The 16,069-nt window shown below is 40.7% G+C and overlaps 2 protein-coding genes across 5 annotated transcripts; both read right to left on the bottom strand.

Annotated features, from left to right (window-relative positions):
* Nucleotides 1-561: 561 nt before the first annotated feature.
* Nucleotides 562-7,556, bottom strand: LOC113031474 (gamma-enolase). 3 transcript variants are annotated; one of them, XM_026183587.2, is made up of 13 exons: nucleotides 7,226-7,556; nucleotides 6,586-6,671; nucleotides 6,326-6,421; nucleotides 6,133-6,191; nucleotides 4,643-4,712; nucleotides 4,387-4,520; nucleotides 4,073-4,295; nucleotides 3,801-3,998; nucleotides 3,195-3,271; nucleotides 2,707-2,831; nucleotides 2,512-2,620; nucleotides 1,328-1,386; nucleotides 562-1,154 (listed from the first exon to the last, which is right to left on the bottom strand). In XM_026183587.2, the coding sequence occupies exons 1-13, from the start codon at nucleotides 7,504-7,506 to the stop codon at nucleotides 1,085-1,087; spliced, it is 1,587 nt and encodes a 528-aa protein (XP_026039372.2). In that variant the 5' UTR covers nucleotides 7,507-7,556; the 3' UTR covers nucleotides 562-1,084. The 3 variants fall into 3 exon arrangements, with proteins under 3 accessions (XP_026039372.2, XP_026039374.2, XP_080164511.1); XM_026183589.2 differs by lacking the exon at nucleotides 7,226-7,556 and adding an exon at nucleotides 7,028-7,078; XM_080308385.1 differs by lacking the exon at nucleotides 7,226-7,556.
* Nucleotides 7,557-8,240: 684 nt separating this feature from the next.
* Nucleotides 8,241-15,232, bottom strand: mlf2 (myeloid leukemia factor 2). Of its 2 annotated transcripts, XM_026183593.2 has the most exons (9): nucleotides 14,893-15,190; nucleotides 12,673-12,687; nucleotides 12,472-12,583; nucleotides 12,329-12,364; nucleotides 10,858-10,911; nucleotides 10,614-10,742; nucleotides 10,207-10,366; nucleotides 9,802-10,017; nucleotides 8,241-8,725 (listed from the first exon to the last, which is right to left on the bottom strand). In XM_026183593.2, exons 1-8 carry the CDS (start codon nucleotides 14,934-14,936, stop codon nucleotides 9,806-9,808), a joined length of 762 nt encoding a protein of 253 aa, XP_026039378.1. In that variant the 5' UTR covers nucleotides 14,937-15,190; the 3' UTR covers nucleotides 8,241-8,725; nucleotides 9,802-9,805. The 2 variants fall into 2 exon arrangements, with proteins under 2 accessions (XP_026039378.1, XP_080164513.1); XM_080308387.1 differs by lacking the exon at nucleotides 12,673-12,687 and having other exon boundaries at nucleotides 14,893-15,232.
* Between the last annotated feature and the right edge of the window lie 837 nt (nucleotides 15,233-16,069).

Genomic DNA, 16,069 nt, shown 5'->3' with positions numbered 1-16,069 from the left:
GACTAACAAGATAAGTCTTAAAACACACAGGGTCACTAAAAGGAAACATTACAGCAACTATGACCTGACAAAGGCACAGGGCTTTTCTCATTACTACTTTGTGCCTCCTTGTCTTCTGTGTCCTCCTGACTGTGACCCAGAAATCCATTCCCAAATTGCATCTATAGGACAGAGGAGGCAGCAGGAGGAGCTAAAATCGAGGATGCACAGGTGTTTCCCTGCAAAAGTGTTTTTACCTGCATGAAAGAGGCACGGAACAGGCTTGAAATATTCAAACCATTATAGGAAGTCTTTACGTATGAACAACTCATTCTTCTTATCCAGAAGTTGTTTCAGTCACAAAGACCACGAAACAAACAAACAAACCCCTATAGAAAAAAACATTTGTGCTAAAAGATTCCCTTATTTCACCACAGGTTTGAAATTATAATCATAAACCCTGTAAGATAATATTTCAGAGCTACATGGGTTTCTAGTTTTGCTCCATAACCGATTATATTTACCTCTCAAAAAGAAGCACAGTGAGGCTTCTCTTCAAAACAAACACACCCAGATCTTTGGTTAGAGTTAACATATATCCATCTCTTTATTAAGCTTCACTTTGAACAGACAAAGTAGCAGACGCAACTTTGCAGCAAGCTGTTAAACAGGAGGAGGAGGAAGAGGAGGAAACAACAGGGCACAAAAAAGATCAAAACACTTCTGCAGCAAGTGAAAAGGAGAGAGTCAGGGGGCTCAGGAAAATGAGAGAAACTAACAAGCCCGTGAAGGGGAGTGTGACTCAGTAGTTCAGTAGATTTTTTTTTCCTCCACCAGGCTTTGTTAGGATTCGTGGAGGCTGGCTGTAGGCAATCATCTCTATCACTCACTGAAGTGTTAGATCGATATATTGTAGCTATAATGTGAAAACTAATTCGTTTTGATGCTTTTAAGTTCATCTTTGTGTGTTTAGTGCTTTGCTGATACACGTAAACTTCTCACCACATAGAACTAATCAGGGAAATATGACACTATTTATATGTATGCGTGGGGTTTTTTTTGTTCTCTCTCATTTTGTCTGCTGAGAACACTGGCACCCCACTCCCTAAATGGCGCTGGGGTTGCGGAAGTTGTGTCCAGCAAAGCGAGCCTGATCGCCCAGCTCTTCCTCAATCCTGAGAGGAAGAGGAGGTGAAATGCAGAGCAGGAAGGTGAATGTGAAAGAAGATGACAACAGATAAAAGAATGAAGACAAGAGGAGAAATATCAAAATAGTGCAAGCGCTATACAGGAATCCATTTGCATACCATGTACATACATTTATGCAATGTAAGCTACAGATACCCACCTCATGAGCTGATTGTATTTGGCCAGGCGTTCAGATCGACAGGGAGCTCCAGTTTTGATCTGAATGAAGAAAAAAAACACTAACAGCTACAGACGTGGCTGAACTTTTATCATTAATTCAACAAATCTCCACATGTCTGATCGCCTGTCAACGTTTAGCTGATCTCTTCCTACTTGGGAGGTGGACTGCTGGAGTCTCCAGTAAGTGCAGTGCTGAGGATAAAGTTGTTTCGATCTGCAGTCCTCACAATTTGATTATTACTTGTTTTCAGCTTTAGACTGCCTGCATATGAAGCATTTAGGGAACAACGTAACCGGGTTACACTCCCCTCAAGCAGGTTCTGCACATTTAGTACTAATACTCTGTACCGAGGCAATAACTAACTGGCATTTTGATATTTAATACATATATTATTCTGTGTATAATGTTACAAATTCTGACTACTATTCTTAAAATTATATTTTTAGACAAAAGTGTTGAGAAAAACAAGCTGCAAATTATTAGCATTATGAAGATCTTATGACCAAATGTTTTGTATGTTTATCTCCTAAAGTTTGCGTTTCGTCCCGTCTCTGCTCTCTTCTTTTCCCTCTCACACCCAACTGGGAACGGTGGTTGGCTGCCTCTACCCTGAGCCTGGTTCTGCCAGGGAGTTCTTTCTTCCAACTGTTGCCAAGTGGGCTGGCTGACTGTTAAGGTTTCTTTCTAACAATTTAGGGTCTTTACCTTCCAATATAAAGCACCTTGAACTAAACTGAATTGACTGTATTGATATTTCACTGTTGTTATCAATGCACTGATTAGTTAACTTATTAATTTCAGGACTTCAGTTGTTTTGTTTTTAGAAGTACAGTAAAAAGTTAATGAATATTGAGCTGCTTCATTTCCACATCTGTTTATTACCTCATGCTCTTATTTGCACTGCTTTATCATGTATAATACATATTATTATACATAATTACAATAATCATACATAATTTCCTTAGGGATTAATAAAGTATGCTGATGCTGATTCTGATTATTGCTGCTTTGTATGGTCCCAAAGTGTGATGCTGCACTGTTATGTTGCTGTTATGTTGCTTATGCACCGGGACCCAAGGAAAACTTAGAGCATGAAACGTGATCAGTAATAAGCAGTTAAGCTAGCAGAGGGATATGAGCTGTCAGACTGTTGCATGTGTTACCTGTCCAGTGCAGAGACCAACCACCAGGTCAGCTATAAAAGTGTCCTCTGTCTCTCCTGAGCGGTGGCTCACCATCACGCCCCAGCCGTTCTCCTGTGCCAGCTTGCACCTGGAAAACCAGAGAGGAAATTAGTATAACTGCAATCCGTGTGTGTGCCCACAGATTTTGGCTTGAAACACATAAAGTCAACTCACGCTTTGATGGCCTCTGTAACAGACCCAATCTGGTTGACTTTGAGGAGCAGACAGTTGCAGGCTTTTTCCTCCACAGCTCGTTGTATTCTTCGTGGGTTGGTGACTGTCAGATCATCTCCAACAACCTGCACAGCGAGTGAAGTGAAGGGCACGGGGATTAGTATCACGTGTACTTATTCAGGGGGCATTAACCTTTGTTGTATCTCTAAGTGTGTAAATGAAGTTCTGGTCCACATAGAATAAATAAGACAGCAGTATTGGAGGGGAGAGGAGGGGTACGTGCTTTAATGTGTATGGATATTGATAGAAACTTGCTTTTTACGGCTTGGCTCATTCTGCTAAATAAAAACAGGATGACTTTACTTCTGCACCATTAATTTTGACTGTTCTTTGTTTAATGGAAGGAGGAGGAATACGAGATTACCTGTTGAAGAAGAGCTGCGCTGATCTACTTCCACATAATAATGGCATAATTTGTAATATCTTACCTGGATACCCACTGAGGCTGTGAACTGAGACCAAGCGGGCCAGTCATCCTGGTCAAAAGGATCTTCAATAGACACCACTAGAGGGAAGGACACATGGGTAAGATCATTTTCCTCCATGACTCAAATATTACAACACTGTAGGAGAAAAACAAGGCTAGCTGAAATCACTAGTAGCTGTTCTAATGCCTTTAGATCTACTGCTATTAATTACAGATGCAAACATGCACACAGCCCACAAATAGTATGCACACCATTTACAGGGTAAAGACCCACATCAGAGCAGTACCCCGCTTGCCAAATTTGCAATGTAGCACATAATTAAATCTTCCTTAACAGCTTCATGTGTCAGGAGGCGAGACCAGGCTCTTTCTGCCGCCCCTTTTCTCTTTTTCTTTGACTATTTCTTTCTAAAATGTGACAAAAGAAATATGGTGGGAGGAAAAAAAACATATGGAGTCGACTGCGATAGCCCTGATGCTTTGATTCAAGCTGACGGAGGCTTAGAGAAATCAATAACACCCCCCCCTCTTTTTTTTTTTAATGACTAAGAGGTGCCCACATTGTGCTCTCTGGAGAACATGTGTACTCACACACCACATTACACACCTGGGTAGTTATTAATGAATCCCTGGTAGATGGCGGCCAGCTCATCTGCGGAGATGTTGCGGGCAGCATTTGGTGGCGACTTAAAGTCCAGGTCATATTTGCCCTCACTGAAGAACTCTGAAGCAGCAACATCCATTCCTATCACCACCTTATCTGTGAAGCCCGCCTTCTCTATGGCTGTCTTTATCAGCTCCAGAGCTGACAGGAAGAAACAGGAGCGATATGTTAGATTAGGCTGAAGGAAATTGTTTTCAGGTGGTCGCCGTGCTTACCTTCACTGTTCTCTTGTATGTTAGGGGCAAACCCCCCTTCATCACCCACATTTGTAGCATCCTGACCATATTTCTCCTTTATGACACTTCTCAGTGTCTGGTAGAGCTCCGCCCCCACACGCAGAGCATCACGGAAAGACTCGGCACCCACTGGAAGAACCATGAATTCCTGCATGGCCAGCCTGTTCCCAGCGTGAGAGCCTCCATTAATCACATTAAAAGCCTAAAAGAATGTCAGATGGATGTGGGGTTTTTTATGGTTGGTCATTTATGTTTGGAGAAAAATTTATTTTTTTAAAAACTATAAAACTCACAGGAACAGGGAGGACCAGCTCTCTGTTTCCTGCCAGGTCAGCAATGTGACGGTACAGGGGGACACCTTTCTCTGCTGCGCCAGCTTTGCATATGGCCAGCGATACTCCCAGAATAGAGTTGGCACCAAACTTAGCTGGAGGCGAAATAGAGGCAGTCACAAACATAACGCACACATGCAGTCGGTACTCACTGGTGCGGAAACATGTCAGTACACATATATACCATCACCCCACACGAGATGTGAGCGAGGCTTACATTTGTTGTCAGTGCCGTCCATTTCAATCATCACATTGTCCAGCTTCTCCTGCTCCAGCACACTGATTCCCTGGAAGAAAAACACAATATTCCTCATACAGTAAACAGATTTTTTCATTTCAGTCCCGCTCGGCTGCTCATCAGGTTCTGCAGCATAAACTGAATATTCTTTTGTTTATCCCATCACTTTGCTGGATGAATCCCCATCATGTACTATTTTAATAGAGCATTTTGCTCTCACAATACAGGCTTACTTGTGGTTCCTTCAGATTTAAAGGGGGGCAGTGCTTCAGCTATCGCGCCCATCTCTCCTGGTTTGGGTTCAAGCTCTCCCTTTTTTTTGATACATCTTATAGTTAGTATTGGATTAGATGACCCTGAGGTATCCCTTAGTTCAGGGGTGGCCAACTCCAGGCCTTGAGAGCCAGTGTCCTGCAGGTTTTAGATGTGTCCTTGATCCATCACAGCTGATTTAAATGGCTAAATTATCTCCTCAACATTTCTTGAAGTTCTCCAGAGGCCTAGTAATGAACTAATCATTTGAATCAGGTTTGTTGATCCAGGGTGATATCTAAAACCTGCAGGACACCGGCTCTCGAGTTGGCCACCCCCTGCCTTAGTTACACTGATGTAGCCTTAAGCTGATGCACTGATCACTTCTTCTCCACTCCCATCGTCTTCTCTTCCTATGCATTTTTATGTCACTATTGCACTACATTAACTGTGTATCTTCTCCCTTTGTTTTTGCCCATTGTTTCTCTTTACCCTCAGCCTAACTGGCTGCAACAGATGGCTGCCCCTCCCTGAGCCAAATGCTGCTGAAGATTTCTTCTGAGCAAAACGAAGCCAATGCCAAAATGCTAAATCTGCAGTTCCTTGTATGGCGACTTGGGGTTCTGTCCAACAGTGACTCACAAGTTTAAAGTCAAAACCTTAGCCTGGTAAATAACATATTTACACGGGACTGTAGTCTCTATGGCTAATTAACATTACAGGAGTGTGGACACTCTGACCTGCATATATTCCAACACAACGAGCTGGAGCCAGTTGTTGTTTGCTAGGCCTCAAGCACTAAACTCCACTTAATGAACAGGACCTCTGCCTTTTGGCACCAACAGTACTAATAATATGACTTGCAATGAAGCATGGCCCATCCAAAAGGATGAGTAAACCTCTCGTATTTTAAGAAGTATGTCACTTAGCAGGTGTGCCTGTATAACAAAAACAAAACAAATACAGCTAGGCTTCATAATGTGGAGCCAACCTAGAAATCAATGTCATGCTGGCTTCACCCATCTTCTATATACAGTCTATGGAGTCTTCTTCCCCCCACACTGATTGGTGATAGAGGCGCATGTGATGTTTTTGGTTCTCTCTGTAATACTATAACATTTCACTTACAACAGAAAGCACCTTGAGGTTACTGTTGGTTGTGAACTTGTGCTGTGTACAGTAAACAAAACTGAACTGAGCCAAAGTGAAGTACTCACAGACTGGATGAGGGCGGGTCCAAGGGTGTCATTAATGTGAGCAACAGCCTTTGTCACACCTTTAGTGCAAAACGTGAAGCCAGTTAGTCCCCATTTTGTTACAATAAGGAAAAGAACCATCATGCAAAATCAGATACAGGCAGAAAAACAAGAGCGCTTAGTGCAGGGGAGACATCTTTGTAAGTGTTCACACCTTTGCCCTTGTAGCGAGTCTTGTCGCCATCTCGGAGCTCCAGAGCCTCGTAGATGCCTGTGGAGGCACCACTGGGAACAGCAGCCCTGAAAAGACCTGGAATCGAAGCATATGATTGGTGGGTGGATAGAGGAGGCAGACGTAATGGGGTGAAAGGTTGAGGGAGAGGAAAGAGGATGGAGAAGGATGTAGTTAACCTTAATGAAATAATCTAAACATTAATTTGAGACATTAAACAAGAGATTTTATTTTTTCTAAACCTTTGTCTGTATGCAGATCTACTTCCACAGTGGGGTTTCCCCTGGAGTCCAAGATCTCCCTGGCAACAATATTCACTATAGACATCCTGTTAAAATAAATAAATAAATAAATAAAAACAAGGGAACATTGGCCTCATTTCAAATGCAGATTTTATCCAGTGCTCATACACTCAGTCTGTTATTTTAATTAGAGAAGGAAACACATGAGCAAGCAAAGCTGCGCGTGAAGATGAAGCTCGGTATGAAAATAGCCTGTGAAATACCAAAAGCACTCATATGAAAAACAAGGACTTCACACTCTCTTCCTCTTTTCCACTTGAACACACACTGTGGTGATAGTGACGCAGCCTTGAGGATGGAAAGCAGTGGAAAAAGAGGTTCTCAAGGAAAATGCTCACACTCACACAGAGAAAGACATGAATCAGAAACCAGTGATGCGCACCTACTTAAAAATCTGTCAAACTGTTCCAGACCACAAACCTGCTCAATTTCTCGCCCGTTTCAGTCAGTGACAGAGAGCACGGACCAACAGAGATGAGACGCAAAAGACAGCGCAGGTAGCGACGAGGAGATGGGGGAGGGGAGCGGGATGAGAGGGATGGAGGGACTGAAGAAACAGATCAATCTTTTTAAACGTTACCTGCAGCTTGTTTGAAGCCTGGTGGAGAAAGTGAGCGAATGTGGGCGAATGAGGAGCAATAGCGGGAAGGGGAGGTGGGAGGAGAAGGGGTGAAAACGTATGACACACGGGGGGAGGGTGAGCATGTGAGTCATTGGAAGATGCAGAGGAGGGGAGGGAACAAAGCAAGGAGAGAGGAAAAAGAGATAGGAAGGAGGAATTGAGTAGAAGAGCTGGAGCAATGTGGATTTGTGTATTAATAGGGGTGCAGGAAACAATGTAACCATCTGAGCATTTAACATACACCGCTACTTTACACCCACGCAGTCCTGTCATACGTGCTGCGTACACATCTGCTCACTGCTGATAACTACAGAGGCACTCGTGACATGAAAATATTGTCCCAGCAAACTGATACATGAAACGTTCATTTGCGCTTCCTGTCAGGTCCGAGCAGCGCTGCGATACAGCTGAAGTAAGTGCATGTGGATGACAGGCAGGAGATGTGACAACAAAGCAACCACAAGGAGGATGCATCTTAGCAAAGACAGCAGAAAAGAAGGCGCCTTGTTGGGGAACGTTAGATATCTAATGATAGGGATTAAAGGAAACAAGAAGACAGGTAGACGGGAGCAGCCGCTGCCGGAGGGAGGATGTGCATTTAAAAATAGTCTTAGATATAATTAAAGATACAGCCAGCACGAGCGAAATGCAGACGGGAAGCTATGGGGCGTTTGGAGAAAAGGAAAGTTTTTCATTGGCTGCCCCGCTTGAACGTGCCATCTGGACATCACATGACCTGCAGACACGGTGGCACAGGGAAGATGAAGAGGGCGCACACCTATGAATGCGTGCATGCATGTGTATGTAGACTTGCATTGACACAAATGAACACGTTATTTAGCTGTCAATACATTTTATGAATAAGCAAGGGTTTTAAAAAAAACAAAAGGAAAAATACAGAATCGGAAAACTCTTTAAACAACACTCCATAATTTAAGACATGCAACCCCAAAACATCAAAACAGAGGCACACTTTGCAATTATCTAACAATGTTTAATGAACTTTTTATTTATTACATTAATTAGTTATCAGTATACAATTCAATTCACCGACACACGAGTGTCTTCACAAACATAAAATGGATTGTACAGCAGATGTACTGTATACTGTAGCACTTTAGTGCAGTGGGCAAAGACACATGTCAAGTTTAGAGAATGAGTGTTTATATATATTTATACATTAAGTGAGTGTAGTTATACCCATGTTTACACAGGGGCATTTGTAAGTGTGTCTGTGTGTGTAAGAGTAAAGAATTTAAACTCTAACCATTGTGTGTGTGTGTGTGTGTGTGTGTGTGTGTGTGTGTGTGTGTGTGTGTGTAATATGTTGTTCATGTAAAGACAGTCCAGTCATATCAAACATTTATGGCGGGCATCAACTTCCCGTCCTCATCGTGGTTCACAGCATCGGGGAAATCCTCAACTCCTTCAATCTGGTCGCATTGTTATACGGAACACCTGGAGGGACAAACACACAATGCCAAAAAAGTGCATTAGATAAACTAAACTGAGTGATTGGTAGCTATATTGTGGGCCATAGATCACTGAGGCGTGATCTATGGCCCACGACTACTAATAGGCTTGCTCACACCTTTGCACAGCACTGAGACCCCAACACAGTGCTGGGATTTTGTGGCTGCTGTGCATTAGCCTAAAGGACTTAAGATTCCTAGAAGAAAATGATCAGGCTACGGTGGCGGTGCAAACAGTAAACAGAGAAGAAAACAACCTTATTTTTAAATTATTTTTTAACGGTAAGAAGGTTTATTTGGGTATTGCTGAAATTAAGTCGATGAAATTATGAGACATGATCAGATAGATTGGACAGGCCATGTGCTGTTATAAGGTTTCAGAAGCTCTTCTATATATACAGGAGCCTGGCCATATAAGGTTTTATATGTTATAATTAATATTTCAAAATTAACTCTGAACTTCACTGGAAGCCAGTGAGGCCCACCGCTCTCTGCGATGCGGCATATGGTCGCCTGCTCATCCCAGTGAGCTAAACTGGTGCCCCTGCCATTTTAATGATATATGAATACGGAAGCTCCGAGATTCAAAGGTTATGCAGAGGGAGACTTTCTGGAAAAATAGAGTTTGGAAGACTTTGGAAAAAAACCTCTAACTTCTTCACTTCCTATACTAAGAGTAATGTGGAGGTTTTCTCTGAGTAATGGCACCTATTGTTCAGGAGGATACTGCAGCAGGTACTCATGTGTGAAGAGCAGTCTCAGAAAAGTGTTAAAACAAGGGCAGTAAACCATTCTGTAGAACTATGTAGGGAAAATAGCTGGCATTGTTTAATCTCCTAGCATTCAAGGTGCAAATGAACAAAAGCAAATCAAAAAGCAGTGACAACGTTTAGCATTTATAATTTCTTACTGTGCAAACCAATATACTGCGAAAAAGTATTTATAAGAGTAAAATATGGCCATTTAATTTTATGTCTGATAACATTCAGAAATTAATAAGCTCACAACAGATTACAGCAATTATAATAATAGTGGCACAATGATCTCTGACATCTCTCTTACCTTCTCACCAGTCGTAACGTGGGCGGGTTTGGGGCTGACGGTGTCTGGGGGACTCGTGCCGATGACCTGGTGGGGACGTTGAACTGGGAGGAGCGGTAAGAGCGAGCTGCTGGCCGCCTCCTCGTCGATCGCGGCCGTAGTCCAACCCACGAGCATTCGGGGGAGCGTATCTTCCTGCTTCTCTTCTCCACTCCTCGTCAAATGCTGGACCCTCACCTAGCAGGAACAAACACCGGGTTAAGAGCCAAAAAGAAAAAAAAGAAATCACACGTGTGTGAAGTGAGACCATCAAAGTCACAACTCCTCATTCATCTCCTTTGCCCCCTTTTTAAATTCAATTCCAATTAGCTTGAATAGTAGGTGAAGCCTGAGCTAAGATTAGTGTTGTAATCAGGGTCGACTCACTCTCATCCAGGTTAATGTAGTCTTGCCGTTCTTCACAGTCTCCAGTGCGGCGATTTCGTGAACGCGCCATTATGTGTGCACGGTCTCCAATGTGGTGGCCAATGGCAAGACCCTCCAGGCCGCTCTCGCTGTCCCTCACCGACTGCCGCGTCTCACGGATCTGGGGGAAGAAAAAAAACAAAAAAAACAAATCAAAAAATACCTCAGATTACAAAATCAGGCAGGAAGGGATGAACTTAAGTTCATCTCTGATATTTATACTGTACATAATCTATTTACAGTCACTACACTTACTGGTGTTAATGAGGCCAGCAGACTAATTAGGCCCCAGCCACTGAGCAGGTCTACTTACATGGCTCTGACCACAACTTCGTATATATATTTGAACTAATATGAGTTATTCCTACCCCCCCTGGGCCCGTCCTTGTTTCACTGGTCTGCTGATAAACTTTAGGAGCCCCTGGGTCTGTTGACGAATATGAGATCACTGTTGAGGAGGAAAACGTCTGACAGTTTGGTGAACCAGACATTCTGTCCTGGAAGAAGAAAAATAATGGAAAGTAAATAGAAATGATGGAGAACTAGTGAGACACACATTTCATTTACGACAATAATTCCTTTCTGTTTATTTGGAAAGAAAAAACAACTCACCACGTTTCCCATCATTTCTCCCATCATGCCAAACATATCCATGAACCCTCCACCCTGCAAGCAATAAGAGGATCTTTACATTTCTCATTTGAGTAGTCCCCAACCACAGGCAGAAAAGCAGCATACATTGTGTGTTGAGTGCACAGTTGTCAATAACCACTTTTCCAGTGCAGGAGCTCGTGGCAGCCATGAGGTGCTACACAGCGCCATAAACAGCCCTTTCAGCCTCTCTGTTTCCCACTGTGGTCTAGAACCCTTTGATAATAACAACAGTGGACACTGTTGCGTCCACCAATACTGGAGAATTTCAGTGTTGATAGCTACTCTTCTTCCTGTTTCTGACTAGTAGATGTTTTTTTTGTTTTCAAGATTAACCAATTAACTGGGCCACTCAGATATCTAACCTAGAGTATGCACTTCTATGCTAAAAACAGACTGAAAGATGTTCTATGACGGCAGTTCCCGTTGTTGGAAAACGCCCAAAAGTGTTACGTTATGTAGGAGAAAACATTCTTTGAGCAATCCCCTTAAATTTTTTAACCCTTTATTTAATCCAGGATCCCAGATGACATCAGGGAGGAGATGAAATACACCCTGCACAGGCCAAACAAAGATAAACAAATAACTGACACGAATGTCTGTAGATTGTGTGAAGAAGCTGGGGCACCCAGGCTAAGGAGAACATGCAAACTCAACACAGAAAGATGGTCAGCAGGATTAAACTTTGTGGCTTATTGCTATATGGCAGCAGCGATAACCGCTGAACCACCATAATCATAAAATCCATATAATAAATGACAAAACTTATTTTATTATTTTAAATCAGCAGTCATTCTTTTAAGATTCGTTTAAGGTAATAACAGATCTGGGTAATGTGCCTTTATTTATTTTGTTGCATTTTTATTCAGGTTTACTTTTTTTACTTTTCTATATTTAACCGAGCTCCTTCCTTGCATATTTTTTTTACTTTATTGAGAGATTTTGCTTTGCCATATTGTATTGAGCTGGTTTCACACTGACACTCTGTAAAAAGTCAGAAAAAGCAAGTTCAGACACAGCAGGAGATGACTTGCGGTGGGTTCTCTCTAGAGAGAACATACTTGGCGAAGGAGCTGCCTGATGAGAGGGTACAGGAAGCAGGACACTCGATGCCAACTCATTAGCTATTATTAACTATTATTACTGCTGCTATTTTTTCTTATCCGAGCAAATCAATAAACTTAAACTTTGCACCACCTACGTTGTGCAATACCTTGAAATGTTCAGGGCTACAGAGTTTTGGGGATGTAAACCTCAATCTAACCTATTAAGAAGTCTAATATAATTACACTGGAACCTATCAATCATCAGTCAGAATATCATCATGTGGCTGGTGACAGAATTAAGAGTTCTGTAATTCCTTTAATGAAAATTAAGTCACCATGCACCGTGTTTGCAGTTGTTAAAAGAGGTCATAGAAGGTGTTACTAACCATTCCCATCATGCCAAAAGGAGCCAGAGGGCCAGCCTAAAAGACAAATATACACCTTAAGATTTTAAAAAAGGCAGTAAACAAAAAGCCAATCTGGACATACAAAACTCATACAAAGTATCTATCAGCACAGAGTCTGTTACCTGTCTGCGTGATGCACGATGTGGCTGCATCTGAGGAGCAAGAGGGAAAGGCTCCATCCCAAATGGTCCAAACAGACTCCTCATCTGCTGCCTGTGAGCTGCAAACGGATCCCTGGAAGAAATCAAAAGCATTTATCAGACTTTTGTGTTCGATTTCACATGTATGAATCAACTGAGTGTAGCTGTGTGAACTGTACTCACATAGGTGAAGGTAAACTGAAAACGACACAAGGAGGAAAACTGTAAACTTTCAAGCACAAGGCAAATACTCCAGCAAAGTGTTTCAAGTTCCACTGGGTTTGTGAGCCCAGTTTAGCCAACCATTATTTTGCTTTATTATTTTCTTCAGTTTGGGGGTTTAATACAAGAAAAGCCAGTAATATAAGAAAATCTATTATAGTGTATTTTGTATACATATAAAAAAATTAATAAATTCACGCAGCGAACTCTTCTCTCATGCACCCTGCTTTATTAACCAGGCTATCAGCCACCTTTGTTTTCATTATTTTCATAATCTGAATATTGTTTCAACAAGCAAGTCAATCAACTGACACATCGTTTTGTAGCTAAAGTGATTTTCCAACCAGTGACCAGTGAATATCAATGAAATTTTGCTACTGTTTTTTCTTTTTCTTTCATTATTTTTTAAAAATTAAACTTTTTTCTTCGAGCAACAACTTTGGCAGCATAAAGTGGGAAGACACAAACTTTTCTCAACTTTCAGGTGAGCGATTTGAGAGACTTCCAATGAGAGCACAGGATATCAATGATTGATATTATCGCAGGTTAGTAAATACTTTAGTGGGTTACCTCGACAACCAGAGCCTGGAATACCCACTAGCAACCAGCTTTAAAGTGAGGACACACCTTGATGTTTGGTTGTTAACGAATAGTTGTCGAAAATTAGTCCCCACTTCATGTTGTCCGTTCTTGCTTTAAGCCCCTCAATTTAGTTATTTTTCTATGACTCTGGCTGCATTGTTGCTGAAAATTGGTGTCTGTCTGGTTGCTCCTTTAAAGTGTGTTTGCCAATTTAAAATGTAATAGACCAAATGATTAAAAAAAGAAGAAAAAAGATATTAAAGGACAAAAACAACTGCCAATGAATTAGTTTAATAACCAGCCAGTAAGCCTGGAGGCACACCAAACATGGACTTGTATAACATCAAGACCCAAATCAAATACTGAAATTTGCATTTTGTGCATCTGTGTCGTTAGATTGTGCTGTGGTTTTAACAGAAAGCTGATGTTTATCTGTTAAATGGAAAATAAGTGTGATGAAGAGCTGAGATGCAATCATTGCATCTTTATTAATAAAAGGCCTATTGGAAATGAGTCAACACAGAAAGTTTATTTCCACCTACAAAAGGTGTTTTTGTTTTTTGTTTTTAATTTCCATTATAAAAATGCTTTTACACTGCATTTATTAAAAGAGCAAAATATTATGCATTTTCCATTTCCATCCATTTGCCTGAGGGGAAAATGCACTAATGTAAAGAATGCAAGACTGGCAAGACAGTAGGTCTTGAGAATGATATGAATGCAAAGAGAATATGCATACACATTTATTCAACATGAGTTCTCGGCTATAATTAGAGCACCATCTGGAAAATCTAGAATTATGTACTATTTGGGTTAGACTATACTGATACTTTTGTTTTTGTGGTACACCTTCATTTTGATAAAACCTGTATGAAAAGTTAGATGAAAAAAAATAGCTATTTTTCATTTGCAAATAATATTTTGATTTATTTTGCATTATTGTAAAGTACAAATATATGCCATTCAGAAATTTTCACTAGTAGTCTTTTGCATTGTGATGTTTTTTTTAAGTTTTTTTATGTGTGTTTAAATATCAGAATAAAATCGCGGTTATATTCCATAATTGATCAAGCAGTGCGCCTTTTCTAAAAATAAATAGTTTGTTTGTGAGAGATTAGCCGAAGTAGAAGATTTACTTGCACCTGTTATTTCGATTTTTTTGTCTGAAATAAAAAACCAAAAATGCATATATGCTGTATTTACTGAGGGCTGCGAGATTACGGATTTTTTTCATCCATTTGCCAGCGGGAAATGCGCTAATGTAAACCTGCCAGACTACAAAAGTAAGCACTTTTAAACCTAAAAAACAAGCGATTTAAAGAAACAGTGGAAATCCAATGAGAGCAATTGACTGCTAAATGTAGTGACCGGCTGGTTATAACTAAATACTGTTGAACGCTAACACCTTTTTGTTATTGTCTATCCAATATGGTGGACCAGTGTAGGCCCCCACAGCTGGCAGGAGTAACGGAGGGTACCTGCTACAAGGGACAGTGGAAATTTTTTAAACTTAGCAATCCGCAATATAGCTACCAATCACTTATAGAACACAAAGACACCAGTGTCAAAAGAAAAAAAGTGTGAAATGTCAGTACTTACATCATATAGGGATCTTCATCAACGTCACTCAAGAACCGAAACATGCTAGGTGATTTCTCAGCTGGCTGATTCGAGCCAGCTAGCAAGGTAAACAGTTTTTAAAGGCTGATAGAAAATGAACTCAAACTCGATTTAAGCTGAAGTGGGGGATCTTTTACCAGCTCCCTCTCGAAAACCACGCACAATTACTACTGCTTAACAAGGAGGCAGAAATCGTAGCGTCTCAATAAACAGCGATTTCCAGAAACCTGGAGAAAACACAAAAACGGAAGTCAGTCCTCTGACAAAGGGAAGCAACGCTGCTATCAAGTTAGCATCAAAGCTAACAAAGCTAACTTCCGGTTAGCATATTTTCACAATAACACATTTCCGGAGAGGCTTCTAGGACAATTTTTGGCACTTTTTCTGCAGATTAGGGGTGTTTACAGGTAACTGATACACATGCATTTAAATATATTATTATTTTGTTTTAGTTTTATACTTTATTTTTGTTGTTTTATATTTTATTGAGCTGTACCATAGTACTTACTTAGACTACTTGTTATACGTTTGTTGTGTTTAACTTACAATTTAAAGGAATTTTCCAACTCTGGGATAAATAAAGTCTTATCTTATCTTTTTAGCTTTCCAGTCTTTCTGAAGTTTTTCTTTAAACATCGGTTTCCTACTAATTCGCAGTCGATTTCTTGTACCTAAACATTTATCAACTAACTCAAGGAAGGAACAACACACAACTTAGCAAAGAACCATTTTAAAATTGTATGTTTAGGTACTTTGTTACTAGCCCCATGTTAGAAAAACACATTGTTGGGGAAACACAAGGGCAACATTCAACAATTAGACTTAACACATATGGTTTGCTCGCATTTCTTTAGCTGAATCTACAATCAATCTATCAGTCTTTACTGACAGACTTTATGTCCTTAGTTAAAACTTAATAGATCTTAATAGGAAGAGAAACAAAGATCCAAAACAAAAGGCAGTCAACATCTGAAGAAGAGCTTCGACTGACCTTCAAAAAGCCTGAAGAGCTATTTCTGAAGACTATTTAAAGATCTTACAAGAAAGCTTCAATAGACAGTTCAGGCTTTGTTGGATAATAAAGATGGTCAAACAAAATATTCACTGTCAAGCTCATGTGATTTGTATAAACACTGTTTATGCCTTATGTGCTGTT

This window comes from Astatotilapia calliptera, chromosome 11 (assembly GCF_964374335.1).
Source record: "Astatotilapia calliptera chromosome 11, fAstCal68.1, whole genome shotgun sequence".
Taxonomy (NCBI): Eukaryota; Metazoa; Chordata; class Actinopteri; order Cichliformes; family Cichlidae; genus Astatotilapia; species Astatotilapia calliptera.
This window is presented reverse-complemented; position numbering and strand designations above follow the sequence as displayed.